This window comes from Protomyctophum parallelum, assembly GCF_964188405.1.
Source record: "Protomyctophum parallelum genome assembly, chromosome: 1".
Taxonomy (NCBI): domain Eukaryota; kingdom Metazoa; phylum Chordata; class Actinopteri; order Myctophiformes; family Myctophidae; genus Protomyctophum; species Protomyctophum parallelum.
Window position 1 is genome coordinate 8,127,801 of NC_139697.1, and position 24,903 is coordinate 8,152,703.

The 24,903-nt window shown below is 44.5% G+C and overlaps 1 protein-coding gene across 1 annotated transcript in view; it reads right to left on the minus strand.

Annotated features, from left to right (window-relative positions):
- Nucleotides 1-24,903, minus strand: part of epha10 (EPH receptor A10) — a gene marked incomplete at both ends in the record, with an annotated part of 222,557 nt that overhangs the window by 33,473 nt on the left and 164,181 nt on the right. Inside the window, 3 exon segments of the mRNA XM_083772484.1 lie at nucleotides 2,779-2,884; nucleotides 4,587-4,860; nucleotides 6,049-6,173. Coding sequence (XP_083628610.1) covers nucleotides 2,779-2,884; nucleotides 4,587-4,860; nucleotides 6,049-6,173 — 505 coding nt within the window.

Below are 24,903 nucleotides of genomic sequence, written 5' to 3' on the forward strand. Positions count from 1 at the left end.
AAAAAATAAACAAATAAAAAATAAACGTGCGCTCCCTTCCCCCATGTCAGCCAACCACAGGGCTTCTGAGCCCATGTGTTCACGAGCTATTCTAGGAAAAAACAATATTGAGACCGGTAGGGGTCCATTTGCATTCATGAGTATGTCACTGTGTACATTGTGTGATTGTGGCTGTGCATGCATGCGATGTGTTTAATTGTGTGTGTGTGTGTTTGTGTTTGTGTGCATGACTGCATCGTTGACTGAGTCCGCTTGATCGAGATGATGTGGTGTATGTTGGCAGAGAAGCGCTCGGCTGAATAAAAACGACCATATAGTATTAGTATATGACCTACATGTCAAATGCACAATGTGATACAACTCTCCTGAGTGAAGCCAAAATTAAACTGGCATGTGAAACATATCTCAGTGGTTGGTAGCTTGAAGGACACTGTGCCATGCCAAAAACAGTGAGGGGCGCTCATCTCTCTCATCATCATAATGTCACATTCCGTGCTCAGCCAATCAAATCATCACATTTGTGGTACACACAGACACAAAGCTGGCCATAGGAGGGGCTAGCGCCCCTCAAACATATATAATATTAATAACCAGAAGACCTTCTTCCAATAGCAAGGATATCTGTATGGAAAAGTCGATGTTCATCAATCATCACGTTGGTAATGGGAAGTCAAACTACTCTTTTCTGATGGCAATTATTTCAAAAGTGTGACTGGTGCACTTAATTGCTTTGTAGAGTTAATTTAGACAACAAATGTAAGTGCGACGATTCACACTATAAACCAAACACGATTAGTAATGGATGAACAACAATAAATATTGATGATTATTTCCCAGCCTTAGATGGTTGATTTTCTGATAGGATTTTAGTTATAATTTCATCATATCAGTCAGTCTGTCAGCTAAGGTACAGTACCATGGTCATATTACGTCCAAGGTAGGTTAACTGACAGACTTTTAGTTATTATTCTTGTATATTGTAATGATAATATACTAAACAAAGTCGTATTGCTATGGTATTGCTATGGCATTGCTATGGCATTGCCATCCGCGTATATAACGGATGGCAATGCCATTTAAACATTGTAAAATAATCTAAAAATAAAAGTAGAAAGTGATTTTTTGTGTGTGTGTGTATGGGGGCACATACTGCATGACTCATGCAATTTTACAGTGCTTTATTCCCCACTGGTTCAGGCCACCTTCACAGTTCACATGCTGTAATCTCACCTTAGTCTCACCTCAAAAAAATAAATGTTTGGGGCCCTTTGTTTCCTCCCCAGACCCTTACACCCAGCGGGGTACAACGGCCTCTAACAATAATGGCTGCAGTCGCACCATTCTCTGCCAACTCAAAAGCCCTCAAATCCCATTACCTTCCATGTGTCCAAAAAAAGAGCTTTTGGACAGTGCACAGAGCAATATGAGTCCAGCCAGCGGTGGTGAGCAGGCTAATAACCCATTTAGGCCTGACCTCAACATTTTAAAAGAATATTCTAAATCCTCCAGTTTTCTGAAATAAATATTTTCACGATTCTTCGAAAATAGCAGACCTATGAGCTTGTAGATCTGCTATTTTTCAATAGCTAAATTATAACACCAAAAGGGGTTCCCGCCCAAAATGGGATAAGGCTGCTATACACCTTGTGACTGTACTGTATGTTTTCAAACGGTGGCCACTCTCACACCACACAACTATAAAAAGAAAGAGGTTGAAAGAGACAGCCTTGAGGGCCCTTATGTGGGGCCCCGTGCAACGGAGAAAACTAATGAGCGTTACCTGACTTTGGACTGGATTAAGTACGACGACTACACAGCCGACTGGTTCGCTGCCAACTCTCTCAACCTCTCCTCACAGCTCACCATCTAGCCCGGCCACTCTTAGGTGAGAAACTAATTAAACTGCAAAAGGCCAGTGATCTGACCATACTCGTTGAAAAAAAAGAAAATGGACAGGAGGGGAAGATTTTGACCCTGAACTCAAGACAACTTGTTATTACTTAATGTTTTACTTATTGCTACTTGGGGAAATGTGCTGGATTTAAAAATAAATCACGCCCGTGTGAGGGGCGCTCCTATCATTGTACATCATCATTGACGTAAAATAGACACCATGGGTCCTATCTTGCGCCACCCCTTACCCATTATCCCTAAACGTATTTCTATTTGCCATTTTTAATACATTAAAAAATTGTTCAACCATCGACACGTTGTGAGCTTGTAGAGCAGCAATTTGAACAATTAAAAAAAAAAGGAAAAAATTACAAATACGTTTATGGATAAGGGGTAAGGGGTGGCACAATATATAGCCGTTTGTCTGTTTGCTCAGACACTATGATGTAAAATTCTCCATTCATTGTCAATGTTTGTGTAGGACAAAGTTTGTGGACACACACCAAAAGCTGGATAGCGCCCGTCAAAAAAAAGAAAATGGAGAGGAGGGTAAGATTTTGACCCTGAACTCAGACAACGTATTTAGGTGATGCTAACTTGGGGAAAACGTGCTGCATTTTCTTCCATTGTCACTTCACTGTACTCGTCTCCCACTGTGCAATAAGTGCTTCCGCTCATTGGATTACTGTAATCTGGATTATAATGGAGTGGCAGTGTGTGTGCCTGAGCTGGTGAGTGTAGCGTGTCTGTGTGTGCGAGCATGTGTACACTACAGGCATGTGTGTGTGTGTGTGTGTGTGTGTGTGTGTGTGTGTGTGTGTGTGTGTGTGTGTGTGTGTGTGTGTGTGTGTGTGTGTGTGTGTGTGTGTACGTGCGTGTGTATACCTCCTCCAGATGAGCAGGCCCACTCCCATGGAAAGCAACATGATGAGTGCGGCTACAGAAACCACCACGATAATCACCACAGGACCTTCACTGGACGCCAGGGCCACTGAGGAAGACACACACACACACACACACACACACACACAATTCAAGTTTCATTATATACTGCACACACACACACACACACACACAATTCAAGTTTCATTATATACTGCACACACACACACACACACAATTCAAGTTTCATTATATACTGCACACACACACACACACACACACACACACACACAATTCAAGTTTCATTATATACTGCACACACACACACACACACACACACACACACACACACACACACACACACACACACACACACACACACACACACACACACACACACACACACACACACACACACACACACACACACACACACACACACACACACACACACACATCGGTGCTGTAGATTCAATATATATAGTATAGAAAACCATAACACATAACATATCCCCAGTGACACCTATTTAATTATTTGTTCATGCTTATTCATAATACATTTTTAATATAGCCCATTTTTCTTTCTCTCTCATTTTCAACCCGTACCCCCATCTTTTACCATGGCTTTATCAAATCTGAATATTGGGCTGATTCTGTCATCAACCGTCAATTCCAACCCAAAATTAGGGCGTAGTCCCAGGTTTCTCCACTAACAAACTGACGTGAGCGACACCACTTGATGTTGCCCTATATATGCCAGCACTTTGACGCGCTGTTTCAGTATACCCGATGAAGGCCGTTGTATTTCTTTGTCCGCTCTGTTATCAATAAATTACTTTGGGAGCTTTTATAACGGTGTGCGGATCTCCTCTCTCCTTTCTCAGTCTTTTTTTTGGATCTTGCACCCGTTGAAATGTTTGGATGTGCGTGCACCTCTTGACCATTTCAAATTCCCAGCCCCCTCAACAATAACTGTGGCCTCCATCCACCCAAGGTGAGTTATTCAGCGTTAAGCACATGAACCGTATAGTGCTGGGCATGTCATGATAAACAATTCAGTGAATATTCAGTGAAAATAAATAAAGAAAAGTAATAAAGTCTGTGGAGTGGGTGGGTGGGTGAACGGGAGAGAGATAATGATTGGAGTGTGTGGGAGGGAAGGAGTCTATCTTGGTTTGACACACCACCTGCGTATAAACTATAAACATTGCTGTTCTAACACTGCAGAGGCTGTGAATAATTTGAGTTAAGTTAACAAGTTGTGAAGTTTCCCCTCCAGGGTAAACTGTGACTGAAGCCGAGTTCTTACTTGGTCGTGGCAAATTAACAGATTTTCGACCTGACAAAGCGGCACGATGCGTTGTAAATTAAACACATAAACCCTAGTGTCCCCATTCTAGGCATGACATAATGGGCGCACAATGGCAGACCTGCAAGCTTTGCGGTGCATTGTGAGCTTGCAGATCTGCTATTTGTGGTGCAGACATTTGGTGTATAGAGGGGAGGGAATACTGTAGATCCCTGGGAGACCCCGGTCAACAAAGTATATAGGTTTATGTGGTTAACATGAATGCTCAGACTTGCTCTCATCTCTCTCTCTGTCTCTCTGGCTCTCTCTCTCAAATGAACAGGCTTTGTGTGTGGGCTGGCTGGGCGCCCACTCAAACCCAGAGTCCAAACTGCCTGTCGGCACTGGAACAAGGCAGCAGAGGGAAAGAGAGGCGAGAAAGAGGAGAGAGAAAGCGAGGTAGGTAGAGAGGGAGGGAGGAGGGGAGAAGATGAAGAAGAAGAGGCGTAAAATGGCTACTCACGCTCGCCAAGTGTCTGTAGCTCGAGGGGAGCGCTGTACGCCCCATAGTCAATTGGCAAGGTGGAGGACGCAGAGGAAGAGGAGGATGACGAAGAGGAGGAGGACGAAGTGGAGGAGGAGGAGGAGGAGAAAGGGGAGGAGGAGAGGGAGGATGGGGGCGCCGGCATGGAGAAAGGGCGGATGATGAAGACGTATGCAGTTCCTGGTTTGAGGTTGTTGACACTTATGCGGGTGGCCGCTGTCTTCACAGTGGAATAGCTCTGGTCTTTTTCTTCCTGGAGGGAGAAGGAAGAGAGAGAGAGAGAGTTGAGACTTGGAGGTGGAAGTCATTCAGTTTTCTGTGAATTTGTTTACACACAGGGAGGCAGTCAGTTGGAAGGGGCGTGAAAAGTAGTAGAAAGTTGGAGATCTTCATCAAAAAGCCTGAGGAGAGACGATGCAGGGTTCACTTGAAACAAACTGAATGAAATGCGTAGGTGTTGTGTGGAACGTGCCCTTTGGGAGAATACTGAAAGTTTTGCCTGTCTGTGTTCTTGCCAAGAAAAGACAGAGAAGCCTCTATGGTAATAACTATATGTGAATGTATTCACAGGATATAATATATACGGTACTGTACTTTGAAAAGCTTTCATTGTGAGTAAAGCTAAGTAATAATCATATGTGTGATGGGGCAGTGGATAGGTCACATGCATTTTCATAACCTATACCGGTACTTGCTTTTGAGTTTCGGGATGTGATTATTTTTGTTGCGACCAAAGGCCGCAGAGTGACGTGACAAAAACGCAAGGTTTCATAGTTATCTACGGAGCCCCTGAGTGGCCATGGTAAGAAAAAGTATCCTGTCTCGTCCGGAAGGCAATGGAGTCTCTCGTGAGGAGCATAGCAAATTCAGTGGAAGGGCTCAGTCTGTGCTTAACAGGGAGATCTACTGCATGTGTGCATGTGCGTGTGCGTGCATGTAGGCATACATGCGCTCGCATACTCCCACTTGCGTGCGGTAATGAGCATTAGGAGGTTGCATGCGAGCGTGACCTTTAAGGCTCTCTCATACATGTGCATCAGTAATCATGGCATGGAGAGCAGAACAAAGGAAATCTAGAGGCAGTGAGGGAGAGATTGTCAGGGAGGCGAGAGTGGGAGGGAGGGAGGGAGGGAGGGAGGCAGATATCGACATTCAGGGAGAGTGAGAGCTGTAATTGAGAGAAGTGATATGGAACATAAGAAGACTTGAGGATTGCTGGAGACTGAACTCTCATAAACAGGGGAATGGGTTTTTGGCTGAAGTTAGGGTTCGATATGCTGGAGGAGATGGAGGTTCTGTTGATATCCCCTCTCCGGGCATTCATTTTAATGTTTGTTGAAGATTATCCTGGTAGTCTGGTCAGACTAAATTAAATACCTTTGTTTAATTATTATGAGCGTGCGTGCGTGTGTGCATGCGTGCGTGCATGCGTGTGCTTTACCTTCTCGTAGTATTTGACCTCGTACTCGGTGCGGCTGCTGTTGGGGTAGGAGGGCTGTCTCCACACCAAGGTCACACTCTTGTGCTCTATCTTCTCTGCTCGCAGCGCACTGATCAGAGAGGGCACTGAACAGAGAGAGAGAGAGAGAGAGAGTTTAGAAACACCATTCACTGTCAATGACACAATAGCTCTAGGTTGGGTTTCTTTGCTGACGACATAATCATAATAATTTGGTCGCTTTATTTTGACCTCAGAAAATCTACACTTGACATTCCCATGACCCCAGCGTTTGGAACACCACCACATTGATACTGTATGATACAGTGCAGGGTGGAGTCAGTCCATGGAGAGCCAGTAAGAGAAGTAGAAATCAGCGCTTCAGTTGGAATCCTACAGGAACATGGAGACAGAGCCGCACAGCAAGGAGCCAGTAAGAGAAAGAGAGAACGAAAAGGCATAGAATATGGACGTGGAGAACAAATTAATTATTGAGAGGCATCTCAAACTTCATTGATCTCCACAAACTTCCATGGACAAAGGGGCTTCAATGCGTGTGTGTGTGTGTGTGTGTGTGTGTGTGTGTCTGTGCATACGAGAGCGAGAGAGAGAGAGAGAGAGAGAGAGAGAGAGAGAGAGAGAGAGCATTAGAGATGTAGAATTAAACAATGCCTGCAGGGTCAGCATTGTTGACCCGACAGTCGATCCATACCATTATGGACTGACTGACAACTATGTATTGACAGGAGACTAAAGGATGGAGACATTGTCTGTCTCTTGTCATGTGCTCTTACAAATTAATCCAGGAGAGCGCTGGTGAAATTCAGCCAAGCTGCATTTCATCTTCCGAAGGAGCCAAATCCTGTCGATCGGACCGCTCGTGAATAAAGACCCAGATCAGACCTCCGGGCTGCAGCCCTCCTCCGCTCTTTAAAAACTAAATTAAAATGAAAATGTCCCCAATGAATCACAGGCAGCCTATTGGACGGCAACCAGGAAGAAACCGCCCACCTTCTCCAAAGCACTAATTATGCCTTGCTTAACGAGGTGGCTAAGTGACCTGCCAATCATGAGTGCCAAGAAAACGAACAAGGAAGTGGTGCTGTTCATTGGGTCTGTCACAAGGCCATTATGGTGGCAAAGTGTGGTGTCATTAAGGCAATTAAGACACTGCACTGGGGTGGTCCTTTTCTCACTGCATGTTGGCTGTCCACTGTTTCCTTTTGTGCCGTTATTATGAGGTACTTCATCATGTGTCGTTCTGTGTTCCTTCCTTTGTGGAGGAACGCAGGGCTTTTCAGGACAGGCCGTAATCAGAAGCCTTCGTCTGATCTGGCCTCATTGTTTTCCTGCTTTTGTGGTGTTGTGATCACGCTGCATGCAGCTCGTCAGCCCCTTTATCTCATTCTCACCCTTCGTTGACCTGCTCTCTCCTCCTTGTCCCACTATCAGCTCAGACCACCGTTTGACTGTGTTCGTGCGTGCGTGCGTGCACTTTGCTCTTCAGGCTGAGTCACATTCACCTTTCATTTGAAAAAGAGACGCAGTCTCAATGTGTTTTTACTGGTTAAATAAAGGTTACATTTTTATTTATTTTTATCCTTCAGTACTTAAAACCCTATATACTTTATCAAATACTTAAAATGCCAGAGTTACAAGCTCACAACGCGTCACCACACGACGTGTTGTGAGCTTGTCGCCGAATGTTTCACAGAATGTTCGCCTATTTTCACAGAATGTTCGCCTATTTTTGCAGGGTTCAGCTAGTAAGGACAATTCGGTTAAAAGGCATACGCACACACACAAACACACCTGCCAGCACATCTGTGTGAGATGCTGGCGTCCCTTCCCTGAGAGCAGGATAATAAAGTCATTTTAGGCAGTGGATCAAAGACACGGCAGATCTGTCCATCTGTCCATCTAGATGCTTTTGATCGCCACGCTTTAAAAAAAAACATGGATGCTATTCATTATTCACGCCGACCTCGGTGACTTTGTGTTTGAGGACATGGCGAGGCGAGTGTGCGTTTCTGCGAGCCAGCGACCGGTGAATCTATCACAGCATGCGTTTGCTCAGACCATATCTCCAACGGCACGATGGAACACGGTAGCAACAAGGCGTTTGATCGCGCATGTGCGTCATTGAGTGTGTTTTTGTGTGCGGGTCTAGAGAGTGTCATGCTGGAGAGGAATTTGTGACAAAATATGCTTCATGCATCACTCCTTAATTCACAACTGCTTAAAGCAGACAGAATGTTACCATAACAGACATAAAAATCAGCAGACCTATAGAGTATAGAGAAGAACAATTTGAGACAAAGAAATGGGTTTAAGATAGGGAGAGCGAGAGAGAGAGGGAGATGAATATAGGGATGAATATATTAATGACAAGGGAAAAAAGGCACCCCCCCCCCCTGGAGCAGACTGAAGCTTTGTATACTAAAGTTAGCAGTCAACCTGTTCTACCCCATTCACAACTGCAGGCTATCGTTTGCTAGTCTTTCTCCCCTCTGTGTGCTGAATTATGCATAGGACTCCTTCCGGCCCCTCAAACCCACACTTTGGAGCACATCATGGCTCACTCCGACAAATGGAAAAGTGTGCACAGAGTCCCGTATACTCTCCACTGTCTCTCAGACTCACAAACACTCACTGTATGGTAGCGTATTGACTCAGTATATTGCGCACGCTCACGCACACACACACACGAGAATATGGCCTAGGAAGCGTTGCGTACCTCCCAAGCTTTGCTGTGGGAATGAACTGAGCAGTTCTAAAGAAGACGTCATCGTGGAGCATAAATCACACGCTCTCAGATACAGTAGTCACTCGATGTAAAGACATACAGTACAATCTCTGACAGGATCTATCACGGAAGCTTCACAGCGCACACACCAGTCAATCATATGGATGACACTCTCCATATAGGCTTCAAAGTCTTTGTGAAGTGAGAGGTCCGTGGAAGTGTAATAGCCCGGCGTCGTGGCACAAAATGGCTACCACTCGGCCTGCAGTAATACAATAGAGTTATATATAAACTACGGAGCGGACAGCCCCACCCCCACTGTTCAATGGAAGTTGCTCACTGGCGTTTGTAGCCCCCAGAAGAACGCTCTGCTTCTGCATTCTCTCGATTTGGGCATCAACATTTTTGACCAGTAGGGTGGGCGGCTTCAACGTTTCCCCAGATGCTCTGGGGGCTTGAGTTGTAGCCGCGGTCCGGTCGTTATGTGGTATAGCTGTATCGGGGTCCACCATGCAGGCAGGTATGTATACTCGGCTCTGGTAACAAAATGGCCGACGCCACTGTAGGCAGTTGCACCGCAACGTACTGCACGGAGCCAGCAGAGGTGCAACTGATGGCAGCTGTGCTGCTTTATCGAAGGAGCCAGGCGGAGAGGAAGACTGCACTCACTCCCCAGAGGGGTAGTGAACATCTCACTGCTTTTCTTTCTCTCCTTTATTGTCCGTCTGTATAGTTTTTCTTGTTTCACTTTCTGCATCTATCACAGCGCTTCTCTCTCTCTAGCTCTCATCTATCTGTCCATCCATCCCCCCTTTATCTTCCCATTTCCCACACAGCTTCGCTCCCTCGTTCCTTCCATCTTTCTACTCTCGGGGGACTCCGTTGTTCCCCGCAGGCACAGTTTGTAGCTCGGCTAAGACGACATCCATCTCATCAGGAGCGGTGGGTTTCATTATTCCCCCATGCACGCGTGCGCGCGTGCATGGGTGCGTGTGTGTGTGTGTGTGTGTGTGTGTGTGTGTGTGTGTGAAAAGTAAAGACAAAAAAAGACAATGATGGAAGTGAAAAGAGAGGTGAAGTAGAGAACTCCTGTTGTTAAGATGGAGATGCTGTCTGTGGCGGTAAAGAATTGTGCGTATCGTGCAAAGCTGTGCATGTGTGTACGGGTATGTACGTGTGTGTGTGTGTGTGTGTGTGTGTGTGTGTGTGTGTGTGTGCATATTGAAAGGGAGTATACTGCTGGAGCCAGGCAGCGCGGGTGAGAGTGTATACCAACACCATTATATAGCATCTGCAGACATGACTGATTGAGATCCTTCCCCTGTCAGTGTGTGTTGATGTCCAAACAGGCTGTAAGCACACAGAGCAGCGATCCTCCATGGAGCCACAGCAGCACAGCCAGTGTTGCATGTCCACTAATTAGAAGCGACTTGGGCTTGTTTTTCTGAAAGGCGCTTGGAAATATTGACAGTTGGGGTTTTTTTAGGGGGTGACTGGGGGCTTGTTTCTAAAAGACTACAGTAGAAATATTTGGGGCTTGCTGCCCAATATTGTTTATAAACCAGTGGTTATCAAACCTTTTCATGGCAAGTACCCTTTTCACGGACCCAGCCCGCATCTGAAAATATTCTTTTGCCAGGTACCACTACCCTATATATCAGGGGTGGGCAATTATTTTTCCCCAAGGGGGCCGCATTAGCCCTCCAAATATTTTGGAGGGCCGGGCCAAAAGGCTGAACTTAATTATGCATAATATCAATTTTATTTCTATATAAAAAGCAGTAAATGGCCATTTATGATGATGTACAATAAAAGCGCCCCTCATTTCACATGGGTGTGATTTTTTTTTACTTTGTACTTGCATGCTTGTTTTTTGTTTAAGTTAAAAGTCATGTAAATACTAGCATTTTATTTTATCAATGAGAACATTAGAGGTAGCTCTTTTAATAGTTATCTTCCATGGAGGACCCTGGTGGTGCCACTTTCACAACCCACATGGCGCACTGCTTACTATCAGCGTGAGATGAGCACTGTTGAGTCACTCACAACCATTAAACAACAACGTTCTGAAAACACAACAACAAGCCACGGTAATCTTTCGCGGGCCGGTCAGAATCATCCAGCGGGCCGTACAATGCCCAGGTCTGCTATATATAGTTACTTTTTTTTCTTTGCTTGTTTCATACACCTGGATGCTTATTTCTCTCGCAAAATCTGGCAACACCATGTGGTAAATAATTTGGGACACTCTAGTCCTATACCATGCAAAATACTTTAGAGCACTGAGAGGAAGTTGTGACACAGCAGACAGCAACTTGATGGTTTCCTCGGTTGTTTATCTCAGACTCGGAGACAAAGTACAACAGCGAAGGCTCACGCCAGCCCGCAAAGTGCAGGCCGACGTGCTCCCACACAGGGCTAACCGCCCCAACTGACCACTTCTCTTAGAGGTGAGAATATAGGCGTGTTCAATGCTTCGACTATTGAGTGTCCCAAAATAATTTACCACACCGCTCCACCTGCAGTTCCAATGTTTTCAGTTGACTGATGAATGAGAGAGTTTCATTCTGTTCAGTGTTAACCTGCAGGGCTCTTTCTCTAGAGCTCGGTCAACGAGCGTGTTTTGTCTGCAGTGTATTTATTATGCGTGTGTGGCTTCAGGCCGCCTTGTGCCGAATGTGTTCTAATAAAATGTGTTCTAATAAAATCCTTAAAGAGTTCAACAGCTGGCCTATAAGGCCAATGTGATGATTCATATACCTTGTGCTTGCATAAGTTCTGTTGCCGTTTCGCTCATATGTTATACCGTGTTTGTTTTCTCGAGGCAGACTGACTTCACCGCTCTTCAATGCTACAAGTTTGTAAGAAGATATACAACGTAATTTTCAGCGAAACACACTTGCCTTCCTTCAAGGATCCCATTCAGATTGAAGGCCATGATCCACACTTTTAAAGTCAGATATTTCTGAGGGGAAATGGCTCCCTTTCCTCGTTTCAGATAATACCTTCCGATAGCTGCCGGTGAGTTCCCAGATATGCAGCCAATTCATCACAGCGTAAACGGCACACAGTGAGAACAACAGCGGGATTCATTTGATACAAGTCAGCATTTATTTCACACATTACACTAACACTACATGCCTTATTTTTCCTACTGGCTGGTGAACTGCAATATTAAGACACCAGCAAGGCGTAAATCAATTTGAATACTTGGTAACCAAATAAAAAAGCCTTGGGATAATCCTTTGCACAGCAAGAAGCTGAGCGTTGATTTAAGTAGACTTAAATCATAGTTAAATGAACACACAGGAGTTCACAGTTTAAGTGTGAAATGTTTCATACAGTATGGAGGCAATATGTCTAACATGTAAAACGCTGATGAAAGATAAACCTGTTTTAACACTTTTTTCTTGGATCATATCTAATCCGCTCTACTCATAAACATGGCTCTGCCACCAAAACAAAGACTGATTGTTCTTTTCATATCAGACTGCATGGGTCACAAACACCTGCACCACAAGCCTGCATGTTTGTATGTACAGTATGTGCTGCATCTGCGTGCGTGCGTGCATCTCAGAATCCTAATCTAGTGATGCTACAGGAGCGGCGCCCCAATGCAGGGCTCACTACTGTATCTGGCAAAAGTCATTGCTGTTTTAATCTGCCAAGCTATCAGCATAGACAAGAAATGGAACGCAATCTGGCAACCTGTCGGCTCTCAGCGCTCACCGTCTAATCTGTCACATCAGCATCCCACCGCTTGCTTGGCATGGCCCGCGCATCCACCCACTGTCCACACACACACACACACACACACACACACACACACACACACACACACACACACACACACACACACACACATCATATATATATATAAAAGCTCCAGTACTTTTCTCTGTGGCTTTAGCCAAAACGGGAGTGGAATGAAGAAAGCAGGGAGACAAAGATAGATGGATGGAGGGAGAGAACAGGAGGACAGAGGGGATAATATTACCCATGCATCCTGTTCCAGGGGCGAGATGGGCTGATGCAGCCACAGTCAGGCAGGCAATATCATTGGTTATTATCATTTATCACAGATAGCGTTGTACGGTATGGCAGGAAGAACGGAGGGAAGGGGAGACAGGCATAGGTGGTGTTGAGAGATGTCCTGTCAATCTAACACACACACACACACACACACACACACACACACACACACACACACACACACACACACACACACACACACACACACACACACACACACACACACACGCGTTTGGATATTTCTATCAGTGAGGAGGAGTGTTGGTTAGGTGGAGACACGTGCCTAAAACACATTCCCATCTAAACTGCAAGATTATACGTTGCAGGACTTCAATCTGTGTGAGCGTGTCTTTGTGTGTGTGTGTGTGTGTGTTTGCTCACGCACGTGTTGGTGCACATAATAGAGACGGGCCTCTGCCTGAGTGACAGGCTGATTAAATGTGTCAGTCAGTGGGAGGGTGAGCGGGAGACAGAGAGAATGATGGGAGTGTGTGTGTGTGGGAGGGAAGGAGTCCATCTTGGTTTGACATGTTAAAAGGGCCTCTCTGATCAACACTTGCCACCTGTGTATAATAAACACTGTTGTTCCAATCCTGCAGAGACTTTGAATATGATTCACGTTAACAAGTTGTGAAGTTCACCTCCTCACCCAACTCCAGAGTAAACCGTGACTGAAGCAGAATTTATGCTCGCTCGTCGCAAGTAACAGATTTTCGACAAAACGACATGATGAATTAAGCTTTTACTCTTCATCTTCTTGGGGTTTCTTGATCGTCAAATGCCTTCAAGGCACTGTGTTTCCGTGAAGTTTAAAAAAAACCTTTATTGTAATTGCATCAGCTAGGCGTGTTATTAAAAAAAACGACCAATGTGTTTCGGCTGTTAAGCCTTCATCAGGGTCCAATAGTTATGACAAGCAAATCATGACTTCATTTTATAGTGACCACAAATTGTCAATCATCATTAAAAACAATTCAGAATAATCGATGTCTCTGAACCCATTATGCCCACACTAAATCACTTCAAGACAATATAGGAGAATCGAATGGAAACAGTATAAAAATACAAATATAGAAAAATATGGAAACGGAAGATCCCCTGAAATGGAGCACCACAGCAGTTAAAAGGTGTGAGGAAGAGGAACAAATTAAAGACCTGGGAAGTTTGTGGCTTTAGGTGTCTATTTTTCTTTTTTCTGGGCCATTACTGAGTCGAGGTGTGACCCTAACTGGATCACATCTTTGAGCTCGGGCAAACATATTTATAGTGTTCTTTGAAGCAGTGATTCTGAACCACTCACAGTTTGATACACATTCTTTCACAGACCCCCATTTGATAAAATGTGTATCTCTGCGACCACAATCTATACACCTGAAAAATCCTCAGTGATCATTTAAGTCCGACAGTGTACACATAGAAACAACTCTCAGAGTTACACACATGTAAGGGACAACTGGGTTTCCCAGGCTATCAGTCATATCTGGGGACCAACTGGAACCCCCTCAAGGACCCCGCTGGGGGTCTTCAGAATCCCACAAAGTAAAGTAAAGAATTGCTGGACTAGAGGCTTGATAGGCTGATTCATTCTGTGATCACACAAAGACGCTGATCAAGCATCCCGTCTACAACCACAGAGACCACAGTTCAGTTAGCGACTCACCAACCACTTAGTATTCATCCCAATCCGCCGTCAACCACTCTGACTGCGACCAAAAAGCTGCGTTAGCTCAAACTGCTCTCAACAGCTGTACACCGACTGTGGATAGATGGTTTTAGCCGTAACCAATTAAGACCTCAGGCCGATTTAACAAATGTCTTCCTAACAGTCCCCCCCCCTCCCAATCTCAGTGACCCCTAGAAGCAAATAGTACTGCGACAATGGCCCCCAGAAGTCGGCATACCCCTACCGGAGTTAGGACCAAACACAACATAGTTTTTCCTCATCTCTAAGGCCTCCCATACATGAAATGGATTCTTGTATAAAAATATTTTACTGCAAAGGTGGTGAAATTGTTATTTAAAGTTATACACTTCAAACTAAAAATAAAGCCTGTCCGTCTGGTGGTTGAGGCACTTAAAGGCATGTAGATTCACAATGGAAGCTCTGAGAGGTTCAAAACTTGGCATACTTGAAGCCAGAACATACCTCTACATTCTAGAAAAGACTGAATGTCAATATCTGAATGTCAATATGAGATATAGTCATTTGAACACATACTTACAGTAGGCGGAATTGTACATCTATGTAGATGTCTTCTCTACTTTGTAGTGACTCTGGAATGGATTGTCATAGCAACACATATGATGGCTTGTAGGAAAGGTGAGGTTCTACTGAATCCAGCAATACCAATTGTGTAAATGTAGCTTGCATAATTGTGGAGTTATGCCACAAAACGTATATGGTGTCCCAAACGGGGGGAAATAAAACTAATGAAATCTACAGTATCACATTAGTTTTATTTTAACTTCACTTATCAAGGGTGGGAAAACATAAACAAATCACTTGAGTAGAAGTCCCTAAAATGTATGAAATGTCTCAAACTTGAGAAATGAGAAATTGTGAAGAAATAGATGCCGCTTCAATAGAGAAATATGCAAGCCTAGATTGGAACTACTAACTATTATTATGTTGCAGCACATGACCTGGATTAAGCTCAAATCTCAATATTATCCTCCTAAATATAGATAATCAAGTTATTCATTTCTGTTATTTGAGTTATTTGGTTACAGTCAAGTTATACTACAGTATGTGGCTTTCTTCATAAAATGACCGGTAAAATCATTTCACATATTTTGGAATGTGAAAAGATGAGATGAACCTTGTCAAATCAAGTAGCTATTTAGCTGACTGGAGTGGAGAGTGACCTAGCATTTAGTTCTCTTTAGTGTAACAGAGCCTACTGCCTGTCCAGTCTACACTGACAATAGCAGAAGCCCTGACACTGTTTCACCAGAATGGAAAATAGACTTAATTAGTATCACTTGTAATATGGTTACTGCACATATACTATAGCCTAAAAATAGTGCGCGTAATGCACAACATAGATACTGTACAAATTCTGAAGTGTGTCTTTAAAATTTTACCAAAATGGAATATTGGATCCAAATCTTTGTATCATCTTTGCTAAACAGTTGGAAAAAAGCACGAAACAAGACCCATAATGTATAAAGCCCACGGCAGAAGACCTTCAACACATACTAACTGTTGTTCAACAGAGAGATGATGTTCATAAAACCCTGGCAAACCCAAATTCAATACTCTCCTCTCCTCATCATATACTGTATCATGTTGAGAAAACTACTCCAGTAAGACCAGAGTGAGAGCATGCCGTCTCGTCAAGAAGACTGAATAGGGTACAACATTGTTGAATAGGATACAACACTGATTAACATACAAATATATTGTTTCATTTGTGGGAAGGCCAGCACAATTGATTGATTGATTGATTGATGGATTTAATAGTTTATTAGACATAAATGTAAAAACAGCAACAGAGTACAGTCATACAATCAGTCGAAAAGGGATAGCACAAAAAAGTCATTGCGGTCTTGTGCAATCAGTTCATAGACAAAACCAGGACTACTGGTCAGAGTACCAGAGACAGGGCCTTCACATGGTCACTGGTCAGAGTACCAGAGACAGGGCCTTCACATGGTCACTGGTCAGAGTACCAGAGACAGGGCCTTCACATGGTCACTGGTCAGAGTACCAGAGACAGGGCCTTCACATGGTCACTGGTCAGAGTACCAGAGACAGGGCCTTCACATGGTCACTGGTCAGAGTAACAGAGCCAGGGCCTTCACATGGTCACTGGTCAGAGTACCAGAGACAGGGCCTTCACATGCAGCATCAGAAAGATTGATGAAGTTGTACATCGGCTCCAGATCTCTTTGCATATGATGACAAATATCATAAATGCTACCTAAAACACTAAATATCTAAACGAAATATAGCAGCTATAAAACAAAGAATTAGAACAGCAGACCAGTATCTATGTCAAAGGTTTTATTAATCTCACTGAAGTAGTTAACATCTTTCTTTAAATAAATGAAAGTGATGACAAGTCATCACTTTCAATAAATAAGAGTTATGACATACTGAAGACACTGGTCCATGGTTTTCTTCATCGATATATCTGCAGGTCTATGTAGTAGTTCTGGATTTTCTTGGAGATTTGCATCTTCTCTCATTGTGCCCATTTCCCATGGGCACACTTTTAGAGCATGCAACATCAGACTTTCCATGTTCTACAAATTATAATGCTGTATGTTTCCAGGGTTTGTATTTAGACAATTCTTCCTCAGAGTCAGTGTCTTCTGTATGTCATCATAACAGTCAAGGAGTTTATATACCGTAAATGGAAATTGGTGCATTTACAGTATATAGGGCTTTTATCCAAAGCACTTTACATAGATTGTGCATTACATTCACACATTCAGTCACACACCGATGGCAGAGGAAACCATACAAGACACCGACCTGCACATCGGGATCAATTAGGGGTTCAGAGTCTAACTCTGGGGGAGCCCTGGATCGAACTGAGAATATGGTATGATATAGTACTACCGGTATATGTTTAGTTCACACTGAATTTTGTCTTGCGAACCTCACGGTTCTCCATCCAGCCGCTCTATTGGCCACTCTATCCCTGAGGCACTGCCGCCTCGGCATATTACCGGTATTATACTGTATATTGTATATTTGTCATCATACACAAACAGATCTGGGAACGAGAGGAGCAGATGATGTACAACTTCATCAACCTTTCTGATGCTGCATGAAGGACCATAAGTCTCTGGTACACATACCAGTACCAGCCATAATGGCTGTCAGATGTTCTGGTCTTGTACTGGCCTTCACACAAATGAAAAATATCTTTGTATGTTAAACAATGTTGTATCAACCCTATTCAGTCTTCTTGATGAGACTGGTGCAGGCATGCTCTCACTCAACATTTGCAACTTGCTCATTACTGCAGCATATTGTCTGTATATATAGAGCCACGGTTTTATGAACATCATCATCTCTCTGTTGAGCAACATTTAGTAAGATCATTTTAATTTTGAGTATCTGCCGATACCGATTTTTCCCCATCTGAAAATTATATTTTTATGCAACTCCTCCAATATCACAATAGTACAATATCCCAAATCACGGACAATATACAGTCTAATATCATGATATGGATATCATATTGATACTAGGGATGTCCCAATCACATTTTTGTGCTCCTGATCTGATCATTTAAAAATGTCATGATCGGCCCCGATTTCCGATACACTTCACATTATAAGATCACATAAGATGCACATAGGTGGAGCCAAATACTGTAGTATAAATTGACTGTAACCAAGTAACTCAAATAACATAAATTAATAACTTGATTATTTATATTTATGAGGATAATATTGAGATTTGAGCTTGATGAGGGAACAGGCTTTCGCCTTTGCTGCCCCAACCCTGTGGAATGCCCTCCCTAAGGCACTCAGACCCTTCAAACCTTCAAATCCACCCTCAAAACCCACCTCTTCAAAATTGCCTTCCCTTTTCACGGTCTTTTAATGTCCTTTTTCTATTAAAGTTGTTTTTAATTTGTTGTTACCTCTGTAAACCCCCCCCCCCCCCCCCCCCCCCATGTAAAGCGTCTTTGGGTACTCAGAAAAGCGCTATATAAGTTTGAGATATTATATTATTATTATTTAACATCCAGGTCATGTGCTGCAACAATAATAGTTAGTAGTTCCACTGTAGGCTTGCATATTTCTCTATTGAAGCGGCATCTATTTCTTCACAATTTCTCATTTCTCAAGTTTGAGACATTTCATACATTTTAGGGACTTCTACTCAAGTGATTTGTTTATGTTTTCCCACCCTTGATAAGTGAAGTAAAAATAAAACTAATGTGATACTGTAGATTTCATTAGTTTTATTTCCCCCCGTTTGGGACACCATATACGTTTTGTGGCATAACTCCACGATTATGCAAGCTACATTTACACAATTGGTATTGCTGGATTCAGTAGAACCTCACCTTTCCTACAAGCCATCATATGTGTTGCTATGACAATCCATTCCAGAGTCACTACAAAGTAGAGAAGACATCTACATAGATGAACAATTCCGCCTACTGTAAGTATGTGTTCAAATGACTATATCTCATATTGACATTCAGATATTGACATTCAGTCTTTTCTAGAATGTAGAGGTATGTTCTGGCTTCAAGTATGCCAAGTTTTGAACCTCTCAGAGCTTCCATTGTGAATCTACATGCCTTTAAGTGCCTCAACCACCAGACGGACAGGCTTTATTTTTAGTTTGACGTGTATAACTTTAAATAACAATTTCACCACTTTTGCAGTAAAATATTTTTATACAAGAATCCATTTCATGTATGGGAGGCCTTAGAGATGAGGAAAAACTATGTTGTGTTTGGTCCTAACTCCGGTAGGGGTATCTCGAAAACTAAAGCACTTTTTGACTGTTTGTTGCAGGACTAAAAGATGTTTTGTTAAAAATGTATGCATATAACCTGATCACAGCACCACCATTATTAAGCCAGACACAGACTTGGCCTGAGGAGCTTCCACCCCCATACAGACAAAAACAACACACAGCCACTAGATAAGACACCACACACACACCGAAGCCGAATCAAATCTGTTGCAAGAGATTGGCAGCAGAGATGGAACAAGCTCTATCCAGTTTGATGGGGTATAACGGCTAGACAGCTAAAACAAAGCAACAACACATCTCTATCTCTCTCTCTCTCTCTCTCTCTCTCTCTCTCTATCACGAACACACACATACACACACACACACACACACACACACACACACACACTTCCCCACCCCCTGACAACCACACAAAAAGCACACATAGCATAGTGGTTGGAGAATAATGATAAGTTTCACGTAGAAATTATTCACAATTGACTGAGGGAAGTAAGAAGTACATAATATGAGGATAGTATACTTTGAAAGAGAAGCACTGATTTAATAATACAAATGGAGAGGATCTGAATCCATGCACGCTGGCACTCTGGCACGCACACACATTTGGGTTTGTGAAAGCGAGAGCTAGTGTGCGTGTGTTTGTGTGCGACTGTGCGTGTGCGTGTGTGCGTCCGTGGGTGCGATTAGCTGAAATGTCACCCTCATACTGTGATCTGCAAAAGACAACCACCCTCTCAACAAATCCAACTCCTTCACTCGCACGCACGCTCAGCACGCACAAGCGGGAACGCACGCACACACGTTCATGAACACAGTGTTCATCGATCGTCCTGACTACCTAAACAAGCCAACCTATTCACCCACACAGACAAACATACACACTTGACTGTGGTAAGACCGCCACAGAAAATATAAATTTAGTTTTTTTATCGTTGTATTTCTTTAAAGGAAGGGCAAGGGGGACTGGTCTTCTCATCCAGATGAACTGATTCCGTTTCCACCCGTCTCTCCCTGGCATATATACATCAAAGAGAGCCCTCGGGCCATCGCCGCACTGCACTCTGATTACTGGGATAAACTCCTGTTGTGTGAGACTGAGAGTGTGTGTGTGCGTGCACGTCTTTGTGAGTGTATCTGTGTAATGTGTGAGACTGAGAGTGTGTGTGTGCGTGCACGTCTTTGTGAGTGTATCTGTGTAATGTGTGAGACTGAGAGTGTGTGTGTGCGTGCATGTCTTTGTGAGTGTATCTGTAATGTGTGAGCGCTTAGGCATTTGTCTCCATTTACCTCCCAGCTTTGTTTTCCTGTTGCTGAAAACAAAAAAACACGCCCCTCGAAAAAAGTATAAAAGGAAAAAAGAAATAAACACTAGCTTGTACACCATTCCAACAGTGCCCCCCACACTATATAAAAGAGCACCCGAAAAAAGAGCCTTTTCATAGTCTAATTATAAGCTGAGAGGTAGGCAATTAAAATTCCCATCACAGGGTGACAATGCATCTTAAGTGGCTGGGCTATAGTCCTGAAAAGTAGCTTGATGACTCTATTCATTTTGTGCCTGCTGAAGCTTCACCTACCCATCACTTCTAATTAAGAAGGCAAGAGGATCCAAACGCCCCCGCATGCACCAAGCAGTGGAGAGAGGAGAGCTGGAAGGAGGGGTGTTAATAACAGAAAGGGAAAGGCAGGGTTAGCTCTTACGAACTCAAATGAAATAGACTTTTCCTCAGCGCCGATAGTTAAGCTGCCAATTCATTAAGAGCAAAAACAGAATGTTATTTTCCGCCCTCCTTTGTTGCTTTCTTAAGGAGACACGCTCGCAAAATTAATTCGCACTCAGAAACACGGCTCGTCTCCGCTCCGTTCCAATACAAGAATGCGACTCGAAGGCTCGCAGTTTATTATAGTTTGACATTCGACACCTCCCACGTTCTCCTCCCTCTCCCTCTCCTGCTTCTCGGTGCCATTCACTAATTGAATGTCTCAATCTCTTCCATGTACCTTCCAGAACTGCAGCTATTTTAGCACATCGTAGTCCACTGGTTCTCCATGGGGGGTCCAGGGACTGGTATCATTAGGAACCAAATGTTTGGTTAATTTGTACACTTAAGTAAAGATGTGTGTAGACTGGCCTCCCAGAGATAAAAATCTGATTAAATGGGGGGTCCGTGGCGAAATGTATATACAGTATATCAAACGGCATGGGGGTCCTTTGAAATGTAAAAGATTGACAATGTCAAAGTACTGTATGTGTATGCAGTATCGCTTTTTAGCACCGGTCGACATCCTGGAAGCAAGCTCCGTTTCCATGGGCTAAAAAAAACAGCAAGCCCATCTTGTTTCCCCTCTGCCACTTGGTCAGTCCATCCATCCTTTCCCTCATCGCCTCCCCACCTCTGGCCCGACCTCCCTGATCCCCCACCCCGCTCCCCCACCAGCCCTACATGCAGCTCTACAGGGACCCGTCAACTAAAGCCAGACCAATAATCCTCTCAGGATATTGAAATGCCAATCCCTGCTCCTCCCTGACCCCCCCCTCCTCCTCCTCCTCCAGCTCCATCCCTCCACCCACCCCTCCATCCCTCCACCCACCCCTGCCCCACCTTTCATCCACTCCCCCCCACCCTCCTTTTCTTCCCTGCCTCCACTAAAAGGGCCGTCCATATGCCACTGGCGAGCGGGGCATTTGATGGGATCCTGTACAGCAGATGGATGAGGTTCTAAAGATGGTTTGGACATGAATATGACGACCCCCCCCCCCCCCCACACACACACACACAGGCAGGCATACAGTAGAACACAAAGGGCATGCCATCCTTCAATTATTTCCTTTACATATTCATCCACCAATCAAGCGTGACTTAATACATGCAGCACATGACACGCAGGCATGAAAAGGCACATACTGTACATGCTAAGCGACGTCCTTGTACACACATGGTATGATGCATGCATGAACAGAGACAAAGAGCACACGCACACACACACACACACACACACACACACACACACACACACACACACACACACACACACACACACACACACACACACACACACACACACACACACACACACACACACACACACACACACACACACACACACACACACACAGGGATAAAAGGCCCTATGAGCCTTTGGGCAAAACAGATGCCCGATTTACCCGACCCCATAGCCTGTCTTCACACGCAACTCCAAGGCCATCTCTCTATCCCCCTCTCCCCTTTATCCGTCAGTCCCTGCATGCCATACCACCCCCACCCCCTACGCCAGTCTGTAGGGTTCTGATAAACCCTCATCTCTTTAGCCCTCTAGCGCTCCTGGAAAAAAAAAGCCTTTCTGCTCCCAAAACAATTAATAGAAGAGAATCCAAAATATGTGCTTGGTTCAAATATGTTTTGAAGTCTGGGTCAAGATTGTATTGCCTTGATGAAGGCCTTTCAATCCTATACCTAGGGGTTCTGTATCAACTTATTTCCTACTTCCTATTATTATGTTATAATTACTAGTTGTACCTTATTATTATTGTACCTTATTATTATTATTATTATTATTATTACTTTATTATTATTATTATTATCTCTTATACCTGTTTAGAATGTGCTTTCCCACCGTCCCTATACTGTCCTCCTCATGTCGCCCTAGACACTACTTCTCCAGTCACAGAGATCCGTCAAATCTCATCTATCCAGCTCGTTCACCCAGTCACCATATTGTGGTGGAGGGAGGACTATGGAACTGCCACGCAGCTACCAAAAAGAATATGCCTGAATTCATTTCAGGCCACGCCTCCCTCAAGTCTCTGCATTTCCTTGCTCTGACTGAAACCTGGATCACCCCAGATAACACTGCAACTCCCGCCGCGCTCTCTGTTTCGCACAAGTTCACCCACACCCCTCGCCAAACAGGCACAGGGGGGGGTACAGGGCTACTAACATCCCCCAAATGGAATTTCCGTGTCTTAAATCTCTCTCACCTTTCTCTGTCCACATGTGAATTTCATGCTATCTCAATATCACAGCCAGTCCCCCTCATCCTCATTGTGCTATATCGCCCTCCTGGAACACTCGGGAACTTCCTGGAAGAACTAGACTCTCTGATCAGCTCGTTTCCGGAAGATGGCACCCCTCTGATTCTACTGGGTGACTTCAACCTTCCTACCGCAGAGAAGTATCTTCCCGTTACATCCCTTCTGGCCTCATTTGACCTCTCCCTATCTCCCTCCCCTCCCACTCACAGGGCTGGTAATGTTTTGGACCTTGTGTTCTCCAGAGCCTGCTCTCCCTCCACACTCTCTGTTACCCCCTTAAGTAGGTCTGACCACCACTTCATAACCTTCTCCCTCTCTCTCTCCACCCTCCCGCCTAAACATACTAACCCCCCCGAACGTCACCTCCCGACGCAATCTCAAATCCCTAAACCCCTCCTCCCTCTCATCCTCTATTCTCTCCTCTCTACCCTCCCTGGAGTCATTCCTCTCCCTCTCACCTGACACTGCAACCTCATCCTTCCTCTCCTCTATCTCATCTGCATTCGACCAACACTGCCCGCTCTCATCCAGGCCAGCTCGCTCATGTCCACCGGCTCCCTGGCTATCTGAAACTCTCAGATCTGAACGAACACCTCTAAGGGCAGCCGAAAGAAAGTGGCACAAGTCAAAGCTACCAGATGACCTTTCACACTTTCACTCACTCCTCTCTGCCTTTGCCCACTCACTAACCACTGCTAAAACCTCTTTCTACCACACCAAAATCCAATCCTGTACTTCTAACCCAAGGAAGCTCTTCTCCACTTTCACCTCCCTCCTTAAACCCCCTCCCCCCACTCATCCCTCACTGCTGATGTTTTTGTCAACTACTTCGAGAAGAAGGTTGATGATATCAGCAGCTCCTTTCCTCCCCTCCCACATAAAGTGGCATCTGACTCAACCAACACCAACCCCAACATACCATGCATGTCCTCCTTCTCTCCTCTTTCCCCAGACGAGGTTCTACAACTAGTAACATCCTCTAGACCTACCACTTGTCCTCTTGACCCTGTCCCGTCTCCAATCTTCCAGACCATCGCACCTGATCTGCTCCCCTTCATCACCTCCATCATCAACACCTCAGTAACCTCAGGCTGCGTCCCATCTGCCCTCAAGTCAGCCAGAGTAACACCACTCCTCAAAAAACCAACCCTTGACCCCTCAGATGTCAAGAACTACAGACCGGTATCACTCCTTTCATTTATTTCTAAAACCATTGAACGTGTCGTCTCCAACCAGCTCTCTCTCCATCTCTCACAGAACAACCTGCTGGATCCCAACCAGTCCGGATTCAAGAAGGCCCACTCCACAGAAACTGCCCTGCTGGCAGTCACAGAAGCACTACATGCTGCCCAAGCTGCTTCCCACTCTGCAGTACTGATTCTCCTAGACCTATCAGCAGCATTTGACACAGTGAACCACCAGCTGCTCCTAGAAACCCTAGCGGAGCTAGGCATCGGTGGAACGGCACTAAAGTGGTTCTCCTCCTACCTCACCGATCGGACCTACCAGGTTTCCTGGAAAGGTCTGCTATCATCCCCCCGAACACTCCAAACTGGGGTCCCACAGGGATCTGTACTTGGTCCACTCCTTTTC